Source organism: Pelodiscus sinensis, chromosome 30 (assembly GCF_052426305.1).
Source record: "Pelodiscus sinensis isolate ZL-2025 chromosome 30, ASM5242630v1, whole genome shotgun sequence".
Lineage (NCBI taxonomy): Eukaryota > Metazoa > Chordata > Testudines > Trionychidae > Pelodiscus > Pelodiscus sinensis.
Genome location: NC_143081.1, coordinates 14,435,523 through 14,456,841, shown reverse-complemented (window position 1 = coordinate 14,456,841; position 21,319 = coordinate 14,435,523). Strand labels below are relative to the sequence as shown.

Genomic DNA, 21,319 nt, shown 5'->3' with positions numbered 1-21,319 from the left:
ATGACAAAAAGAGAACGTGAAAATCTAACGGCCATCTCGGAGTTCATCCTGCTGGGATTTGGGAAGCAACCTCAATTGTACATTCTTCTCTTCCTGCTGTTCCTAATTATCTACATTGTGACCATAGCCGGGAACCTCCTCATCATTGCGCTGGTGGTGGTTGATCGGCGCCTCCACACCCCCATGTACTTCTTCCTGGGGAACTTGTCCTGCTTGGAGACCTGCTACAGCTCCGCCATCCTGCCCCGGCTGCTAGCCGGGCTCCTGACAAGTCAATACGTAATTTCTGCAAATGGCTGTTTCCTGCAATCTTATTTCTTTACCTGGCTAACGGGATATGAGTGTTGCCTCTTGTCCATCATGTCTTACAACAGATACATTGCAATATGCAAGCCGCTGCATTACGCTACTCTTATGAACAGCAGGTTTTGCCTCCAACTAGCAGCAGGGTCTTGGATTAATGGGATGGTGGCTAGCACCACAGTAACATCGTTGATGTCCCATCGTAGCTTCTGTGGCCCCCGTGAAATTGACCATTTCTTCTGTGATTTCACCCCCGTGACTAAACTCTCCTGCAGCGACACCCGCCCGATCGAACTCGTCACTTTCGTCCTAGCGTCCGTATTCACCCTGCCTCCCTTTCTACTCATCCTCGTCTCCTATGTCTGCATCATCCTCACTGTCCTGCAGATCCCGTCCGCCACCAGGCGGTGGAAGGCCTTTTCCACCTGCTCCTCCCACCTCATCGTGGTGACTGTGTTCTACGGGACCCTGATCATCGTGTACCTGTCTCCGAAAACCCCCACGCTCCGAGACCTGAACAAAAGGATCTCCGTCTTCTACACCATCCTGACTCCTCTGGTTAACCCCATCATCTACAGCCTGAGAAACAAAGATATCAAGGAGGCCGTGGGGCAGGTTGTGAATAAATGTGTGGCCTTGACAAGAGATCAGAATATCCATGCTAATTTTTAGCATCACTGACATGCGACTGATGGAAGAGGAATGAATAAGTCAACTCTGGCCCAAGAGACTTCCCCAGTCTCTGATATATTCCAGTTTAGAACTGCTGACTTACGCTTCACTCACAGCTTGGGGGGTAGCCAGGTGGTAGTTCATTCATTCTCCTCTGGTTTCCTTTGCTGCAGGATGTCCTCCTCTGTCTCCCATACTTCGGGATCCCCTCATTTACGCTCTCCTATGTCCAATGAAAGAGGAGAGCCTACAGAACTCTGACTTCAACTCCCATGGCTCCCTTGACAGTGGGGGACATAACCCACCCTCATCTTCAGATTTATAAGCACCTGGGGTCACTGGTGCCCATCTGGCCACTTAGATATGGTTAGCCCAGGTTGGTAACACTTTAAATTAAAGTCCTGGCTCCCGCATTTAGCCAAGTTGTCCTGTCTCTGTGTCTCGGTTTCACCTTCTCAAATGGTTGTCCCCCAAATAGAGTCGCTCGCCAAAACGCTCCACGTTATGGCCATGTTTTAAGATATTTTAATTGTAATCAAAACATTTCCTGAAACGGTACTCAACTGTCTTCACTTGTTGGCCCACTGCCCCTCCTCCACTCTTGGCTACATTCAGATATTTTGGATTTCCAAAATGGTTTCATCAGGTTTTGGGTCAGTTGCTGCGCAGCAGCTACTTGGCAAATTGCATAGAGATTTCGGATCACCGGAACATCTTTAAAGATGAGTCAATTTCAAACCCTGCAGAAAAGCTGGAGATTACTGGGGTGATCAAAGAATCATAGACTCCTAGGGTGGGAAGGGACATAAGCAAGCCATCAAATCCAGCCGCTACCCATAGCAGGACCAACCCCAACTCAATCATCCCAGCCAGGGCTTGGTCAAGCCAAGATTTAAAAACCTCTAGGGATGAAGATTTCACCCCCTTCCCAGGTTACCCATCCCAGTGCTCCCCCACCCGCCTAAGGAAATAGTTTTTCCTAATATCCAACCTAGACCTCCCCCACTGTAACTTGAGACCATTGCTCTCTGTCATCTGTCACCACTGAGAACAGCCTCTCTCCATCCTCTTTGGACCCCCCCTTGAGGGAGTTGAAGGCTGCTCTCAAATCCCCCCTCACTCTTCTCTTCTGCAGACTAAAAAGGCCCAAATCCCTCAGCCTCTCCTCATAGGTCATGTGCTCCTGCCCCCGAATCATTTTGGTTGCCCTCCGCTGGTCTCTCTCCAATGCATCCACGTCCTTTTTGTAGTGGGGGGCCCAGAACTGGATGCAATACTTCAGATGTGGCCTCACCAGAGTTGAATAAAGAGGAATAATCACTTCTCTGGATCTGCTGGCAATGCTCTTCCTAATGCATCTTAATACGCCATTAGCCTTCTTGGCTACAAGGGCGCCCAGTTGACTCATCTCCAGCTTCTCATCCACTGCAATCCCCAGGGCCTTTTCTGCTGAACTCTGCACTTGTTTTTGTTGAACCTCCTCTTCTCGTAGGTCATGTACTCCCATCCCCTCATCGTGCTGGTTGCCCTACATGTGCTGAACAGGGTCTGGTTGGATAGCCTGCACTGCAAGCTCTGACTGTGTCGTCCACACAACTTAGTTGAATAGCGAAGGCACGTGGCCAGGTTTATTGCCAATGAAGCATGGTCCTAGCTCCAAGTCAATGTTTACCGATATACTAGCACATGTACACCTGCGATACAGTACCAGGACAGAGAATGACTGAGCTTATTTCTCCCTAGGTCCGAAAAACAGACACTCCACGGGGTCTTCTTTAACACCCAGATGCAGAGAAGTTACTGTGAAAACATGGGATTTTTTTCTTACTGTTTTGCATGAACATTTGGTGTGCCTCAGTTTCCCCCATGTTATGCAAATACCAGGTGGTGGGACCCCGGTGGGCAGGAGTGGTTGCTTTTACTTGCCTGCTGTTAAAAGTAGAAACACTCCGTAATCTGGCAACAGATGGCTGCGGGTGGGGAACCTCTCCACAGGAGCCAACCAGTGGTGACACGTTGGAGGGGTGGATTGGTTTTCTGAGGAAACGTGAGAAAAGATAGAGACGAGGCAATAGGCATATCAGCAGGTGGGTGGCTGGAAGCTGGCCTGTCTCTTGCTTTGGGAGGGCCAGGACCAGTGTTCCCTGTAAGCTGAGCACTTCGAGAGATTCAAACACCACTCAGCTGATTAGCAGAGCGCCGGCAGAAAGTAGCATGCACAACCCTGGGTGCACAGAACAAAATTTATTCCACGCATGGTTGGCAAAAATAATTAGAGGGAACATTGGCCTCTGGATTCCTCTTCCCCAAGGTGCATTTCCTGAACGTTCCTTAAATCTGTGCTTACAAGCTCTGCTCTGCACTGACTGCGGAAGTCCAGGGGCATGATCCCTTTGGAGGATGCGTGTTGCTTCCTTGTGGGGAGCTCATGGGGTGAATAGGGGTGCTGAAGGCTCCCAAGTCAGGCCCAGGGAAACTGAGCTGGCTCCTTCTCTGGCATGAGTACAGCCCCGAAGGGAGCCAGACTGTGTTAGAGTCCTGTCTGATGTCACTCTTCACGCTCCCCAAGCTCCAAAACGATAATTCGATGATGATTCCGAATTGCCCCTGTGACGTAGCTAATCGCCACCCTCTACCCTCTGGATGTTAGTTCTACCTTATCTTGAGGAGGGGTCGGCTTGTTCGTGCCATCCTTGGGCAGCGTGTTTCCGCCATACTTGATAACGGGGGGTCTTTTGGTTCCACCCCTCATGGATTTGCCCCAGTGTCCTCTGCCGAGCACTGCTAAGAAACAGGTGTGTGTTTGCAATACCCGCCGATGGTCCCTCTAACCTTTCCCATCCATGTGCCGAATAAATTTTTTTGTGTGTGCCAAGGCTTGTGAGAATGTGCACCACCCATAGAAACAACGAGCCTCGCTGTATCATCTCTGCTAGTCATCTGGGCGGCATTTGACTCTCCTGAGGGGATTTTGTAGAAACACAGATACCAGCCATGTTCTTGGCAGGCTCTGTGAGCTTGCAAACAGGCCTGTTTTCTAGCTGGGCCTGATTTCTGCTCACGTTGCTCTATACCAGCCAGGAGTGGCCACTACTTTAGATCAGGGCATCAGGCCTCATTCCAGGCCTTTGATACCCAACGTCACGTCTCCGGCCTCATTCTGGGCCTTTTATACCCGGCCTCATGTCTCCGGCCTCATTCTGGGCCTGTGATACCCAGCCTCATGTCTCCGGCCTCATTCTGGGCCTTTGATACCCAGCCTCATGTCTCCGGCCTCATTCTGGGCCTTTGATACCCAGCCTCATGTCTCCGGCCTCACTCTGGGCCTTTTATACCCGGCCTCACGTCTCCGGCCCCATTCCGGGCCTTTTATACCCGGCTTCATATCTTGGGCCTCATTCCAGGCCTTTGATACCCAACCTAACATCTAAGGCCTCATTCCTGGCCTTTTATACCCGGCCTCATGTCTCCGGCCTCATTCCAGGCCTTTGATATCCAGCCTCACATCTAAAGCCTCATTCTAGGCCTTTGATACCCAGCCGCACATCTCCGGCCTCATTCCGGGACTTTTATACTCGACCTCACGTCTCAGGCCTCATTCCAGGCCTTTTATACCCGCCTCACGTCTCAGGCCTCATTCCAGGCCTTTTATACCCGGCCTCACATCTCGGGTCTCATTCTGGGCCTACGGCTGCCAGATGGTTTCAACAAAAATACTGGACACACTTGACAGTACATCACAATCTACATACATCTTATTTAGAAAATATTGGACATTTCTATTTTCTTAATTTGTTTCCTAACAGAAAGCTCAAATACTGGACTGTCTGGTTCAAAACGGGACACCGGGCAACCCCATCTGGCCTTTTATACCCAACCTCATGTCTTGGGCCTCCTTCTGGGTCTTTTATACCCGGCCTCATGTCTCAAGCCTCATTCCAGGCCTTCTATACCTGGACACATGTCTCAGAGTCTCTTTTTTATTTTACACTTTGAAAATCATCCCAGACAAGGATATACTTGTAAAAATCTAAATCTTAGTGCCAGTTTGTTTAAAAAAAATCCTATGTAAGTCTTAAAAAAACAAAAGCAGCTGGCCCTTCGTCTCAGTGTGCCTTCGTCTCCAGCCATAAAACAGGAGGAATAGCATTTTCCTACCTGAACAGAGTGTTGAAAGGACAGATACATTCAAACGGTGAGGAACTCAGATGCTGTCCTATCAAAGCCATAAATACATTAGATAGGCAGATAGATGTGGCTCACAAACTCTACCTGACATAAGTTTTGTGGCAACGCCTGGACCATCTCCTAATTATGTCCTTGTGGAATATAAACCTAACTTTGGAATGATAAAATCATAGGGTTGAAGAGAACTCACAAGGTCATTGAGTCCAACCCCCTGCCCAAAGCAGGACCAACCCCAACTCAATCATCCCAGCCAGGACTTTGTCAAGCCGGGACTTAAACACCTCTAGGGATGGAGATTCCACCCCCTCCCTACGTAACCCATTCCAAGTGCTTCAACTTTATTTTTTTTTCTTCCTCAGTAATTGACATTCCCCTCTGCAGAATTGCCAAGAGAGATGTCACCGTCTCTCAAAAAAAGTTAAATAATGAAGCCGTAGAGACGGTTGCTTTTTGGTGCTGCTGGATTCAATGCAGGGGGCCTCTTATGAAGCAGAGCAGGTTTGCCAGCAGATGTGCAGATGATGTTCACGTCTGGAGAGAGGCCCATGAAGGTGCTAGAGATGGAGAAATGGGGTGCAGCACTCCGAACCCAGCCCTGCCAGCGCTGAAGGAAGCAGTCACATTGGACCGGCCGGCTGGTAACGGAACTGCCTCAGAGGTAATCGTATTGTCTTGATCAGCTTTGGGGACGGGACAGACCCTCCTAGTCACATAGTCCAGTGTTTCTCAACCTTTATTAATAAAGTACCCCTTTAAAAGAAATTGTAAGTACCCCCCATACCTACAGTTTTCAGACACAATATTTTGTCTACAATCTGTTTTTACACCCAAAAATGTCATCACCCGCCCGGCTATGATTAAGTTGTTCAAAGTACAAAAATAATAAAGCACTGTAAAACTTAAAACAAAAATTGAGTTTTCTCCAAAAGTCAGTTGGGTTGACGTACCACCCAGACATCTCTCGAGTACACCTAAGGATACTCGTACCCCTGGTTGAGAAACACTGACCTTGTCCATCCTCTCTGATGCAGGATTTTACCACTTAGCATGGGAACAGACTTTAGACCATCCTGGGGAGTGTTAGGGACCACACTGGTAATCCCAGCTGTGGGAATCTTAAAGGGGCAAGGCATTATTCATTGTTAAGGGTGAAGATGACTGTATTGTATTAGGAACAAACGTAAAACACAAGAAATAGTCTGCTAGCACTTTAACAAAACATGTTGATGGTATCATGAGCTTTCTTTCGTCTGTGACAGGATAAACTTAAAACACAGCAAATCGTCTAGTAGCATTTTAAAAGACTAACTTGGCTCACCCCCTGAAGCTTTATTGCATTAGTCAGAGCCATCTGTGCCTTTAAACTCTTCCGCAATGAGGCTGCCAGCTCTTGCCATTTTTCTAGCTCTGTTTTTAGCTAGAACTGCCTTTTCCTACCTCAATACGCCTCAGATAAATAGCTCGGAAAGAGAGGTTTTTGCAGGACAATAAATGCTATTATTCACGTTAGCTCATGGCTTGATCCATGTTAAATGCCATTTGTAGACGGCTATCCGGTACCCCATTAGACACGGTGGATAGTCGAGCAATCACAATATTTTCTGATTTGGCAGTTGGGATAATAATAGAGGCTTCCACACTTTTCTGGACTATTTGCATGGCACGGATGAGTTTCTGTTGAGTGATTCTAATTAATATTTTGCAACAGGTAATTTGTTTCCTCTGTCTTCCCTATAAAATCCCCAATTCTGTAACTGTCAGGATTAAACTGGAGGGGCACTGACTATGTAAACCGGAAACCAATCGTCGTTCTGATCTGGTAAGTCAGGAAGCGGAATAGAGAAAACGTGAACATTTGTCAGCTTAGTTACTTGCATACCTGCTAAAAATAGCCTCTCTTGCCCTATCTATCTATCTATCTATCTATCTATCTATCTATCTATCTATCTATCTATCTATCTATCTATCTATCTATCCCCACACACCCCCTCTATCTATCTATCTATCTATCTATCTATCTATCTATCTATCTATCTATCTATCTATCTATCTATCTATCCCCACACACACCCTCGATTGATCTATCAATCTATCTATGTATCTATCTATCTATTGTCTGTCTGTCTATCCCCACACTTCCCCTCTGTCTGTCTGGCAAGATAGATAGATCAATCGAGGGTGTGTGTGGGGATGGATAGATAGATAAATAGATCTGTCTATCTGACAGCGGTAGTCTGTCTGTCTGTCTATCCCCACACACACACTCTCTGTCCTGCCAATCTGTCTCTATCTATCTGTCTTTCTTTTTATCCCCACACACCCTCTATCTATCTATCTATCTATCTATCTATCTATCTATCTATCTATCTATCTATCTATCTATCTATCTATCTATCTATCTATCCCACACACCCCCTCTATCTATCTATCTATCTATCTATCTATCTATCTATCTATCTATCTATCTATCTATCTATCTATCTATCTATCCCCACGCATCCCCTCTATCTATCTATCTATCTATCTATCTATCTATCTATCTATCTATCTATCTATCTTCTGCATTATCATCACAGTGGTATCTGGACCCTTCTCCAATTTCCCATGGCATCACAGTTTTCAGAGACTGACATTCTGCATAACCTGATGATAAAAAATTTGCTTCAGGTAACGTATCTCCTTGGGCTGCGTTCTCCATCCAGATTGTCCTCCAGTAACACCCCAGTGGTAATGCCATCTCTGTGTCCTGAGATTTTCCAAACCTTGCATGGGGATAAGGCACCCTAATCTGTTTTAGCTCGGGCACCCATCAACTAAAAAGAAAAGATTTGAAAAACTGTGATGGAACAAGTTAATCTTGGGAGTCTAAAGAAACTCTCCTCGCATTTTCAAAGAGCAAAAGACATCAGCTTTTTTCTCTCCGTGTTCCCTAGATAAGTCACATGGCAGATACAAGCTGGAGCAATCAAACGTTGGTCACCGAATTCATCCTTCTTGGATTCAGGAATCTCCCTGAACTGCAGCCCCTTCTCTTCCTGCTGTTCCTAGCCATCTACATAGTGACCGTGACTGGGAACCTCCTCATCATCGCACTGGTGGTGGCTGATCGGCACCTTCACACCCCCATGTACTTCTTCCTGGGCAACCTATCCTGCTTGGAGACCTGCTACAGCTCCACCGTCCTGCCCCGGCTGCTGGCCAGTCTCCTGAGCGGGGACAGAGCCATCTCCGTGAGAGGCTGCATTGTCCAGTTTTACTTCTTTTGTTCTTTGGCAGCTACCGAATGTTACCTGCTGGCTGCCATGTCCTACGACCGGTATTTAGCCATATGTAAACCTCTGCATTACGCAGCCCTTATGAGCGGTAGGTTCATCCTCCAGCTCGCAGCTGGGTCTTGGATACTCGGCTCACTGGCTTGCAGTACCGTCGTCTATTTAATGTTCCAGCTTGTGTTCTGCGGCCCCAACGAAATCGACCATTTCTTTTGTGATTTCACCCCCATCATCAAACTCTCCTGCAGTGAAAACAGCCTTGTTGTGCTCCTGGATTCCATCTTGGCCTTTGCATTCACTTTGCCGCCCTTCCTACTGACCGTGGTATCGTATATTTTTATCCTCGTCACCATCCTGAGAATGCCGTCGGTCTCCGGAAGGCAGAAGGCCTTTTCCACCTGCTCTTCCCACCTCATTGTGGTGACCATTTTCTATCTCACCCTCATGACCGTGTATATGTTGCCCAAAACCAACCAACTGAGGGTCTTCCACCTCGCGCTCTCTGTCAGCTACACGATCCTAACCCCGCTGGTCAACCCTCTCATCTACAGCCTGAGGAACAAGGAAGTGAAGGAGGCCCTGAAGAAAGCAGCCAGCAAATTTACGCCGTTCGCCCGGAATGGCACCAGTTGAGCGAACTGCGTTTCGCTGGCAGTAAAATGAAAATAATTTGATCGGATGGCTGGAGGCGGAGAGGCAGGAGCTAACTGGCAAGGAAGAGAAATAAAAGGAACTCAAAGCAAATGCTCTGACTGCTCCAACACTCCCTTAGGTTTAAGGCTGACTCTTCTTACTGCCGTGAGGGATCTGGGCGCAGGTTGTGGCTACAACTTTTAACATCCTCCTCCCATTGGGATCTTTTTCTTTTCTCCATTCTTTCTTCTCGCCCACCATTCCAAAATCCCCTCTTGGCTTGCTCTGTCTTTTCTCCACCATCTTCCCCTACTCTTTCAGGCTTGGGCTACACTACACGGGAAGGTCAAAAGAAGATATGCAACTCGAGCGATGTAAATTACATAGCCGGAGTTGGCATGTCTCATGTTGCATTTCCAGGCTGTCCATATTGGGGAAGGCTGCTAGGAGCAAACACTCCCATTGGCTTCCCTTACTCCTCACAAGGTGAAGTACCAACCGTGACGGGGACATACGTTGAGTTCGATCTAGCAGGTCTAGACTAGACCCACTAAATTGAACCCTGGAAGATCGACTACAGCTGCGTTGATCTTCTGTGTAGTGTAGATGTGCCCTCAATGTCCCTCCATCCCACCCTCTTTCTCTCCCTTCCTTTTCTTTTTCTCACACAATTTCATCCACTCCTCACCTCCCACATTATTTTCACATTCACCTTCCTCTTCCTCTTTCTCCTTTCCTCAGACCAGGTTGTTGTTAGCAGTGGAAATTCGTCCTACATTGCTCACTCCACCAACAAGCCTTCAACCAATTCCAGGCTGTTCCTTCTACCTATGGTTGCATTAAAAGCCAAAGATGTTTTAGGATGTTTAGCTGCCTAAAGATGCAGAAAAGAGTCTAGTGGGAATTTCTAAGCAGGTGTCCATGTGAAGTAAGAATTTAACCTGCTTAGGAACTTTACAGATCCAGGTAGACACCTAACTGTATCTTTTGCTGCATAAACACCTTGGAAAACTGGCCCATGGAAGACTCTTCTGCACAAATAGGAGATGGGTTAATTTGACCTCTGCTCTCTTATGAACAGGACCTTCCTTTGAACTTGTATGACATGGGTGAAATATTCAAAAGTGCCTAGGACTTGGTCTGGATTTAGAAGCCAGGTGGACATATTGTCTTGGCTCACAGGCATGCCAACCCAATCCCCAGCATAGACACTGTTTTGCCAATAGAAAATATGCTTCCATTCAATGCAGCTGATTCTAGGAGTTGGTGTGAAAAACTCCTTCGATTGCTGTAACATTTTCTCCACTGGGGTGTTGTGCCAATTTAGCTACATCAGCATAACTGTACAGACACAATCGCTGTAGTGTAGACACAACCAAAGTGGTTTTCAGTGGACTTCTTTTTCTGTAAAACAAAGTGTAGTCTTGTGGCACCTTAGGGTAAGTCTAGATTACGTGCTTCTACCAACAGAGGCATGTAAAATAGGCTACCCGACATAATCAATGAAGCGGGGATTTAAATATCCCTCTTCATTAAAATAAAAATGGCCACCACGCTGTGCCGGCCCAGCTGATCGTCGGTACAGCGCGCGAGTCAAGATGTGGATCGGTCAACAAGGGAAGGCTTTGTTGACCGCTCCTGTAAACCTCGTTTCTGTGATATTTAAATTGTCCCAAGTATCATCCAATGGGTCTACTGACTGTGTGCTGAGATTTGCTTTTTTTCTTTGCTTTGTCCGTCGGTTGGTTTTTCCCATGCCTTTAAGCATGCCGTACAGGCATCTCACCTGAACAAACAAGCAACAATTCCTTCAAACCGGTGCCCTAGAATTTAAACATGTATTACCTCCACGATCTCCAGACTTCCTATGCCAATCTCGGTTTTTGCACTGGAAAATGAGACATGAGAGTCTAACATGTTCCATACCCTTCAAAATAAGTTTCAACATTTAATTTGCAATGTAATGATTTTTAGCCAGGATGGGCAGAGATGGTGTCCTTAGCATCTGTTTGTCAGAGGCTGGGAATAGAGGACAGGGGAGGGATCACTTGATGGGTCCCTGTTCTGTTCACTCCCTCTGGGGCACCTGGTATTGGATGCTCTTGGAAGACAGGATGCGGAGCTGGATGGACCTTTCGTCTGACCTACGGCCATTCTTCTGTTCTTCCTGGACCATTTTGTAGTGTGTGTTCAGCGGGTTCACGTGTGTTATGACAATTCTTACCTTTTGCCTCCAGAAGAAAAACAAATAATGGAAAAAGACAAGGGATACAATAAATGGAGCAAATATTAGTCTTTTTTATTGAGGATGGGGATTAGGATGCACGCAACGCAATGAGTTGAGAACACCTGAGATCAACGAGCTAAGAAAGCTTGAAAATTACAATGAGAATGCAATGAAATACAAGTGAACACTTGATGCTTTGGGAAGGCAACTAACACAGCAGTGTGATTTCTACTACTACTGGTGCCTAGATCTTATTTTTCCTCTGTATAATAGGCACTAGCATGAGAAACTATGGGACAAGAGAGGGCAGCTATACTGTATAATGGGCACTAGGGGCAGCAGAGGGTAGGGGTGTGGAAGGGGAAGCTATACTGTATAATGGGCACTAGGGGCAGCAGAGGGCAGGGTGGGTAGGGGCAGCTATACTGTATAATGGGCACTAGGGGGCAGCAGAGGGTGGGGTGGGGAAGGGGCGGCTATAGTGTATAATGGGCACTAGGGGGCAGCAGAGGGTGGGGTGTGGAAGGGGCAGCTATACTGTATAATGGGCACTAGGGGCAGCAGAGGGCGGGGTGGGTAGGGGCGGCTATACTGTGTAATGGACACTAGGGTAAAAAAATTCAGAAAAGCAGACACGTTTTTTCGACATCCCTGTAAATCTCGTTCTATCAGGAAGAGGGGATATTCTGAAAGAAGCTTTTCCCCCAACATTTGGCTCCATGTCAAAGGGCAAATGTTGGAAAAGCCTCTTTCAGAAGAAAAGCGGAAAAAGATACGCAAATTGCCTATCTTTTTCTGACTTTGCTGTGTAGTCTAGACATGGCCAATGATGCAAGTAATCCCTTCTTCCCTTCCAAACCCTACATAATCTATGTCTTTCCTATTATAACTATACCCATTGCCAAGTCTCATGGGTGCTAGCTTCCAGCAAGCCCAGTTTCTAGTGGCTAAAAACTCCACGGCATAGTCCTCCAATGGGGAACACAGCGCCAAGGACTTAGATTCAGTTATGCTTCTGCAGAGGCAAGAGACTACTTTTGAAAAAGTTCCTGACCATAAATAATCACATCAAAGTCCTTGGGGATACAGACTCTCCCCGAGTTACGAACGAGTTATGGACCAAACACTTGGCCGTAACTCAATCCATTCGTAACTTGGACCCCATTGAGTTACATGCGACCGCGCTCGTTGTAAGCACGGGTTGCATTCATAACTTGGGACCGCCTTTATGACCACTCCATGGGAGCTTTGGTCGTAAGTGTGAACAGTCGTAACTTGACCTTTCGCAACTCAGGGAGCGGCTGTATATATTTCTACTGGGGTTTGTGTATCTGTGTGCGAGTTTGAGAGCTCCTTTACATTCCAAGCTTCCATTTGCCAACCATTGATTACATTTACATTTAGTCCCCTTTGCGTTTGCAACTTTGGGTTTGTCTACACTACCCCGCTAGTTCAAACTAGTGGGGGTAATGTAGTCATCCGCAGTTGCAAATGAAGCCCGGGATTTGAATTTCCCAGGCTTCATTTGCATGAAGCCGGCCGGCACCATTTTTAAATGCCGGCTAGTTCGAACCCTGTGCCGCACGGCTACACGCGGCACGGAGTAGCTAGTTCGGATTAGGCTTCTAATCCGAACTAGCTGTACGCCTCGTGGACATACCCAAAGTTAGCAAACGCCTCGTGGAACGAGGTGTACAGCTAGTTCGGATTAGGAAGCCTAATCCAAACTAGCTACTCCATGCCGCGTGTAGCCGCGCGGCACGGAGTTCGAACTAGCTGGCATTTAAAAATGGCGCCGGCTGGCTTCATTTGCAACTGCAGATGACTACATTACCCCCGCTAGTTCGAACTAGCGGGGTAGAGTAGACATACCCTTTGTGTCTTGAAAGCCCAACTAGATCTCCTTTTGGAAGGATCTTCCTTCCCCATATACAGAATACACCAGTTCTGTGAAAGGCGAATCATGCCTCACCAATCGATTAGAACTCTTTGAAGGGCTCAGCCAATTTGTGGGCAAGGAGACGCACTGGAGATAATGTTCTTGGATTTTTCAGACGAGCCTCTGGTGGGCTTTGCAATGGCTTTCTGAAAGTAAGCAGCCATGAAATAAGGCGGAAGGTCCTTGAATGGATTAGTGACCCATTACAAGACAGGAAGCATAGAAGGTCGGTAGTCATAGTGGGGTGAGGTAAACAGGCAAGTGCCCCTCCTCTCCATCCTGGGCACAGTGGTCTTCAACACATTCATAAGTGCCCTTATGAATTGGAAAAACATTGGAAAACAGAGAGGTGGCAAAGTTAGCAGACTATACAAATTCACTAAGGACACAAGCTAAGACCAGCCATATTAGTTCTGACTAACACTCCCTCTAGCCCAGTATTGTATTTTCCAACAGTAGCCAGAGCCTGATGTTTCAGAAGGAAGGAAGAGAACAGAATGATTTTTTGAGGGGTCGTCCTCCTGTTGCACATCTGGCAGTCAGAAATGTGGGGAAATCCAGAGCATGGGGTTGTATCCTAGACCATCTTGGCTAATAGCCGCTGATGGACCAATCCTCCAACAACTTCTCTAATTCTTGTTGGAAATCAGTTACAATTCTGTCCTTCATCACATCCTCTCATAACGACTTCTGATGGTTGACCACCCATCGTGTAAAGAAGTACTTCCTTTTTTATTTTACACCTACTGCCTTTTCATGCTATGCTATGGGGAGGGGTAAATAGTACATCCCGATTCACTTTCTCCACACCATTCATGACTCCTTAGACCTCTCTTCCTCTTACTCATCCCTTTTGCCTGATGTAAAGCACTAATCTTTTTAGTCTTTCTTAACACAAGCTCTTTCATACCCTGACGTTTTTTCCTTATTTGCCTTCCTCTGCACCTTTTCCACACCTAATATAGCATTTTTTTAATCCAGTGGGGTACCCAGAATGGATGTTTGTTCTCTTGAGTACACCCCCATCTTGAGTACTAAGTCCAAAAAGATCCCACCAAAGTGGGTTCACAGGGCAACAAAAGGAGAAATGAAAATTGCGGTTGCAAAACTCAATGCAAAGCACTTTGGAAGACATCCTCCCAACTGGCTGTACAACAGGATGGCTCTAAATTGGGTTTTACAACTTTAGGAAGAGGTCTCGGAGTTATTGTGGCAAAACATTCACCCAATATGCAGCAGCGGTCAAAAAACTACCAGAACGGTAGGTGATATTGTGAAAGGGAGAAATCATAAGACAGTATGACACAGTTAATGCTGCATGGAGTTTTGCTTGCCCCGTTTTCTTGGAATGCTCTCTGGACACGTCTACACTACACAAAAGATCGACACTGCTGCAGTCCATCTTCCAGGGTTCAGTTTAGTGGGTGTTGTATAGACCTGGTAGATCGAACTCAAAGGGCACCTATGTTAGCACCAATCTCCTTCTTTCAAGGGGTTAGGGAAATTGACGGGAGCATTTACTCCTGTCAACCTCCAGCTGTGTGGACGGGGATTTCACATACATCGAATCCAGCTATGTAATTTACGAAGCTGGAGTTACGTATCTTACTTTGACCATCCCTTGGAGTGTAGATCAGATCTCTGAGAACTATGAAACCACAGTTGGGGAAGGGAGCTACAAGAAACAGAGCAGGAGAAAGAACTAGGAGAAAGGTGTTTCTCCTACGTAATACAACAGAAGTTGGGGTTCTCCTCAGGAATGTGGGAGAACCTGGTTTAAGTGCCAAGTGAGAAGAAAGCACTTAAACAAGGATCTGCCTTCGCCTTGATCAGTGTCCTGCCCACTGGGAGATCAGATATCCCATTGTGGGTGTCTCTGCATCTCTCCCGTTCAATCCTAAGAGCTTTTAGGAATCCAGCTCCATCTGAGAGTTACACCTATCACCTGTAGTGGAGTGATGCTGATTCGCTCCAGCTGGAGTTCAGGACTGCTGGATTTGGAAGAACTACACTTTCTTATCTGCTGGGAGGATTTGGTCCAAGTTCCCTGACACCAGCATTGGGAATGTCCTAAACACCAGACCTGAACCTGAGTTTCCCCAATATTTTTCTCAGAGCTGTTTTTATCTCCTTGTTTTGCAGGCTGTAGATGACAGGGTTTAACAGGGGGGTCAGGATGCTGTAGTGGATGGAGACCATTTCCTCCAGAACCACAGAGGACACGGAGCTGGGTTTGGTGTATTGGATAAAACCAGTCACGTAGAACAAGCCAACCACAGTCAGGTGGGAGCTGCAGGTGGAGAAGGCCTTCCGCCGGCCCTCCACAGAGCGCATCCGCAGGATGGTGGAGATGATATGCACGTAGGAGATGAGGATGAGGAGGAAGGAGCTGAGTCCGAACGCAAGCGCAGGAATGAGAAGCACCAGCTGCTTCCTGAGGGGCGAGGTGCAGGACAGTTGTAACAGTGGAGGGAACTCGCAAGTGAAATGGTGGATTTGATTGTTGCCACAGAAATGCAACTGGAGGGCAAAAACGGTGTTGATCAGGCCATTGAAGAAGCCCATGGACCAAGCACCAGCCCCCAGCAGAACACAGATGCCTTTCTTCATGGTCTCCGCGTAACGCAACGGGTCACAGATGGCCGCGTAACGGTCGTACGCCATGGCCGAGAGAGTGAACACTTCTGCACCGGCCGAGAGGTGGATACAGAACATCTGAGCAATGCAGCCGCAGACAGAAATGGTTTTGTGCTCCGACAGGAGGTTTAACAACAGTGTGGGCACCGTGACTGAGGAATAACAGGTATCCACCAAGGACAGCTGGAGGAGGAAGAAATACATAGGGGTATGGAGGTGAAAATCAGCTCGGATCGTCAGCACGATGAAGCCGTTTGCAAGCAGGGTAAAAAGGTAAATCACGAAAAACACCAGGAAGAGGAAAATCTGCACCAGCGGGTCACTGGACAGTCCCAGGAGAACAAATTCGGTCAGTGTGGTTTGGTTTTCCATCGATATTTCCACCCAAGGCTCGGACCTGTAAGAGCTGAAAAACCAATTCACAGAAATGAGCAGGAACGTTCACATTCAATTGAAAAGACCAGTGGGGATTTTATCTGCTCAGTAAGGTGAACGCAAATCGAGGCTGGTTGTGTGAAAGGAACATTTTAAGCAGATTTAACGTAGAGAGAGCTGGCTGGAATTTGTGGGTATACATTGACGCAATATGGTGGATACACAAAAGAACTCAAGTGTCTACCTACCATAGACACCTAAATCCCAGATTCTATGCCCCGTTGGGGTCACATATGCCCCATTCGGCTGGGACCACGAGCAGTCTGGAGTGGTGTTCCCTTAGTCTGTCCTGCCGAAGCTGTGTCATTATGAATAATTAATTCAACACATATTGAAGCAGAGGATGGGGCCATTACATCTGGGATGAGTCCTCCTGCCACCCGTGTATCAAATCTTATCTTCTCACTCTATTTTAGCAGGGCGAAGTTCGAAATAAGCTATGCAACTTCAGCTACGGTCCTTGCCTAGCATAGGTCAAAAAAGCTTATTTCGAATTTGGACACATCTACACAGCACTTATTTCATAATTGAGCACTCTTCCTCTGACTTCTCTTACTACTGGTACAATGAGGGTTACGGGAGTCGGAATAAGACGTCCCATAACGATATGTCGAAATAACTGCTTGAGTGTAGATGCACACTTTGTTATTCTGAAATAACAGTTCTGTGTAGACGTAGCCTTTCTCTTCTCCTATTGGATAAAATCTCTTTAACTCAGACCAGTGATTCTAGACTCATAGACTCGTGGGACTGGAAGAGACCTCAGGAGTCATCAAGTCCAGCCCCTGGCCAAAGCAGGACCAATCCCAACTCAATCATCCCAGCCAGGGTTTGGTCAAGCCGGAACTGCTCCATCCCTAGGGATGGAGTTTCTACCCCCTTCCTAGGGAACCCATCCTAGTGCTTCACTGCCCTCCTAGGGAAATAGTTTTTCCTAATATCCAACCTAGACCTCCCCCACTGCAACTTGAGCCCATTGCTCCTCGTTCTACCACCTCTGAGAACAGCCTCACTCCAGCCTCTCGAACTTCCCTTCAGGAAGTTGAAGGCTGCTCTCAAATCCCCCCTCACTCTTCTCTTCTGTACACTAAACAAGCCCCAATCCCTCAGACTTTCCTTGTAGGTCATGTGCTCCAGCCCCCTAATCATTTTTGTTGCCCTACCAGAACCATGGCCCATTGACACCAGTGGGGGTATTGGTCCATTTTGAATAAAAGTCTCTATTGTTGTTGGCTGGGAGTATCCAATTGTTGCTGATTATTTTCAATATTTTCAACTGTTCAATATCTTCATCAATGATGTAGATATTGGGATAGAGAGTACACTTATTAAGTTTGCAGATGATACCAAACTGGGTTGGGTTGCAACTTCTTTGGAGGATAGGCACATAATTCAAAATGACCTTAGCAAGTTAGAGAAATGGTCAGAGGTAAACAGGATGAGGTTTAATAAAGAGAAATGCAAAGTGCTCCACTTAGGAAGGAACAATCAGTTCCATACATACAAGATGGGAAGCGACTGTCTAGGAAGGAGCATGGCAGAAAGGGATCTAGGGGTCATAGTGGACCACAAGTTGAATATGAGTCAACAGTGTGATTCTGTTGCAAAAAAAGCAAATATGATTCTAGGTTGTATCAACAGGTGTGTTGTAAGCAAAACTCGTGAAGTCATTCTGCCGCTCTACTCTGCACTAGTTAGGCCTCAGCTGGAGTACTGTGTCCAGTTCTGGGCGCCACATTTCAAGAAAGATGTGGAGAAATTGGAAAGGGTACAGAGAAGAGCGACAAGAATGATTAAAGGTCTAGAGAACATGACCTATGAAGCCAGGCTTCATGAACTGGGCTTGTTTAGTTTGGAAAAAAAGAAGATTAAGGGGGGACATGATAGCGGTTTTCAAATATCTAAAAGGGTGTCACAAGGAGGAAGGAGAAAATTTGTTCCTCTTGGTTTCTGAGGACAGGCCAAGGAGTAATGGGCTTAAAGTGCAGCAGGGGAGGTTTAGATTGGACATTAGGAAAAAATTCCTAACTGTCAGGGTGGTCAAATATTGGAATAAATTTCCAAGGGAGGTGGTGGAATCTCCCTCTCTGGAGATATTTAAGGACAGGTTAGATAGACATCTGTCAGGGATGGTGTAGATGGAGCTTGGTCCTGCCTTGAGGGCGGGGGGCTGGACTTGATGACCTCTTGACCCTTCCAGTCCTATGATTCTATGATTCTATGATTTTGTCAGAAAACCCTCTTTCATCTATGTCGTCACGTCTTGCATTCATCCCAATTGAAAGCAGCAAACACCCTCCAAACAAACACCCTCCAAAAAGCGCGAGATTGTTGTAAAAAGAAGGATCTCACCGAAACATAATAGCTTGTTTTTTCCTAAATCAACTGAAGCTTTTTCGCACATCTGACTGTGGGAGACTTAGGATCTTGTATGTCTGAGAATCAGGCTGTCTGTACAATGTTCACCTCACCTGCGTTTGTTGGAAGGGAAGGGCTATTTTGACACCAATTTTTACTGGAAGTGGGAATGAAAACAACATTGTGTGTAACATGAAATCTATGTCTATCCCTGTCTAGCTCCCAGAATGAAATGAAACTTCCCCTGTGCCCCCGTCCCAATGATCAAGTCTTGCAAAAAAGGCCTACACAAAGCGATAGATTATTAAAAGAAGCTGATTTTGCAAAATGTTTATTCCTAATCCGAACACCATCTCCAGAAAGTGCCCACTCCCCTCCACATACACTGCCAAATACATGCACAAACACACAACAAAAATAGAAACTACTGCAAACATCACACACGCTCAGAGGTGTGTGGACATGGTTGGGTTTTTCTGGGATGCCTCCAGTGTTCCGGAAAAACCCCACAGTGTAGACACAGTTTCAGAGACAAAATAGAACCTACTGAAAATGTGCATCACACACACACACACACACACATGCAGTCAAAATAGAAACTATTACTAAAATGCACCACACACACACACACACACACACAGCCAAAATAGAAACTTTTGCAAACATGCACCACACACACAAACACACAGAAACACAGCCAAAATAGAAATTACTGCAAACATGCACCACACACAGCCAAAATAGAAACTACTGCAAACGTGCACCCCTCCCACACACACACAGCCAAAATAGAAACGATTGCAAACATGCACCATAGACACAGACACACACACACGCAGAAACACAGCCAAAATAGAAACTACTGCAAACGTGCACCCCTCCCACACACACACAGCCAAAATAGAAACGATTGCAACCATACACCACAGACACAGACACACACACAAACAGAAACTTTGCAGACATGCACCCGCTGATCTCAGTTGTCTCAGTGCCGGCTTGAGAAATGGGGCGGGGGAAGGGAAAGGGTCCCTCATGCTGCTACTGAGCCTGTCTCCGCAGACCACAGCTTCCTGGCAGAAGTCTATGGGATGTTGGAGAAAGCCTCCTCCACATCCCCACCCCCGACCCGGGCATGGAGAGCTAATTCTGGCCCCTTGAAACAGGAAGGACAAAGTGGGTGAAAGGGGAGATTAACTATGAATCAACTCACTTGCCTTTTACGCTCCGCTGTGGTGAGCTCACTCCGGCCTGTGGTTTCCTCTTTCTGCTTCCTGTCTGATTAGCCCGCCTGTCTCTGGACCACGAGGCCTTGGGCAATCCGACTTGCCGCACCCAGAGTCGGGAAGCTCCGCAGGGCGGGCAGGGCTATCAGCAGGCCTCTCCCCATGCGACTCCTCGCTTCAGAGCTGCTTTTGAGAGCCGTTTAAATTCCTCCTTGTTCCCCTGGGCCTCTATCCCCAATATTCCTCCTTGGTTTGAAACTATCAGCCACCCGAGGCTGCCCCGACGCTTAAGCGATGCTCTGTAGGGTTTGAGAGCGAGCATGAGGACACGGAACACCAACCAAGCCCGAGTAATTTGGGCACCAATCTTAGGGACTGTCAATAGAAAATGATGGGTATCTAGGCTCTGGATCTCAAAGCCTGCGAAGATGGGAGATACACACATTGTGTGGTTCCGCAGGGGTCTGTTTTGGGACCGGTTCTGTACAATATGTTTAGATATCATAGAGAGGACGCTTATTAAGTTTGCAGATGATCCCAAGCTGGGAGGAGTTGCAAGACCTTTGGAGGATGGGTCATAAGTCAAAATGATCTGCACAAACTGGAGAAATGGTCTGAGGTCAACAGGATGAAGCTGAATAAGGACAAATGCAAAGTGCTCCACTTAGGAAGGAACAATCTGTGTCTCACACACAGAATGGGAAGCAACTGTCTAGGAAGGAGTCCGAGTTAAATATGAGTCAACAGTGTGATGCTGTTGCAAAAAAAGCCAACATGATTCTGGGCGGCATGAACAGGAGTGTTGTGAGCAAGACACGAGAAGTCATTCTTCTGCTCTACTCTGCAGTGACTAGGCCTCAGTTGGAGTATTGTGTCCAGTTCTGGGCACCGCATTTCAAGAAAGATGTGGAGAAATCGGAGAAGGTGCAGAGAAGAGCAACAGGAATGATGAAAGGTCTAGAGAACATGAGATAGGAGGGAAGACTGAAAAAACTGGGCTTGTTTAGTTTGGAAAGGAGATGACTGAGAGAGGACAGGAGAGCAGTTTTTAGGTATCTAAAAGGGCGCCACTAAGAGAAGGGAGAAAAATTGTTCTCCTTGGCGTCTGAGGACAGGACAAGAAGCAATGGGCTTAAACCTCAGCCAGGGAGGTTTAGGTTGGACATTCAGAAAAACTTCCTACCTGTCAGGGTGGTTAAACACTAGAATAAATTGCGTGGGGAGGAGTTGTGGAATCTCCATCACTGGCCAGATTTAAGAGTAGTTTGGATAGACACCTCTCAGGGATGGTCTAGACGGTGCTTGGTCCTGCCAGAAGGGCAGGGGACTGGCCTGGATGAGGTCCCTTCCTGTTCTAGTGTTCTGTGATTCTATGATTCTACAGAAAATTGTTTCAGCCCCATTCACTTAAATCACCTAACCTCAAACG

The 21,319-nt window shown here is 46.8% G+C and overlaps 3 protein-coding genes across 3 annotated transcripts; 2 read left to right on the top strand and 1 right to left on the bottom strand.

The window, feature by feature from the left end:
- On the top strand, window positions 1-975 carry LOC102459284 (olfactory receptor 10A7-like). Its single transcript, XM_075912178.2, has one exon. It carries the CDS (start codon window positions 1-3, stop codon window positions 973-975), a length of 975 nt encoding a protein of 324 aa, XP_075768293.2.
- A 7,130-nt stretch (window positions 976-8,105) lies between these two features.
- LOC102459528 (olfactory receptor 6B1-like) lies at window positions 8,106-9,068 on the top strand. The gene has a single exon (XM_006114058.3). It carries the CDS (start codon window positions 8,106-8,108, stop codon window positions 9,066-9,068), a length of 963 nt encoding a protein of 320 aa, XP_006114120.3.
- Window positions 9,069-14,776: 5,708 nt separating this feature from the next.
- On the bottom strand, window positions 14,777-16,273 carry LOC112544273 (olfactory receptor 5V1-like). The gene has a single exon (XM_075912060.2). It carries the CDS (start codon window positions 16,241-16,243, stop codon window positions 15,305-15,307), a length of 939 nt encoding a protein of 312 aa, XP_075768175.2. The 5' UTR covers window positions 16,244-16,273; the 3' UTR covers window positions 14,777-15,304.
- Between the last annotated feature and the right edge of the window lie 5,046 nt (window positions 16,274-21,319).

Coding starts and splice junctions, on each gene's coding strand:
- LOC102459284 (XM_075912178.2), top strand. CDS start 1: ATGACAAAAAGAGAACGTGAAAATCTAACGGCCATCTCGGAGTTCATC.
- LOC102459528 (XM_006114058.3), top strand. CDS start 8,106: ATGGCAGATACAAGCTGGAGCAATCAAACGTTGGTCACCGAATTCATC.
- LOC112544273 (XM_075912060.2), bottom strand. CDS start 16,243: ATGGAAAACCAAACCACACTGACCGAATTTGTTCTCCTGGGACTGTCC.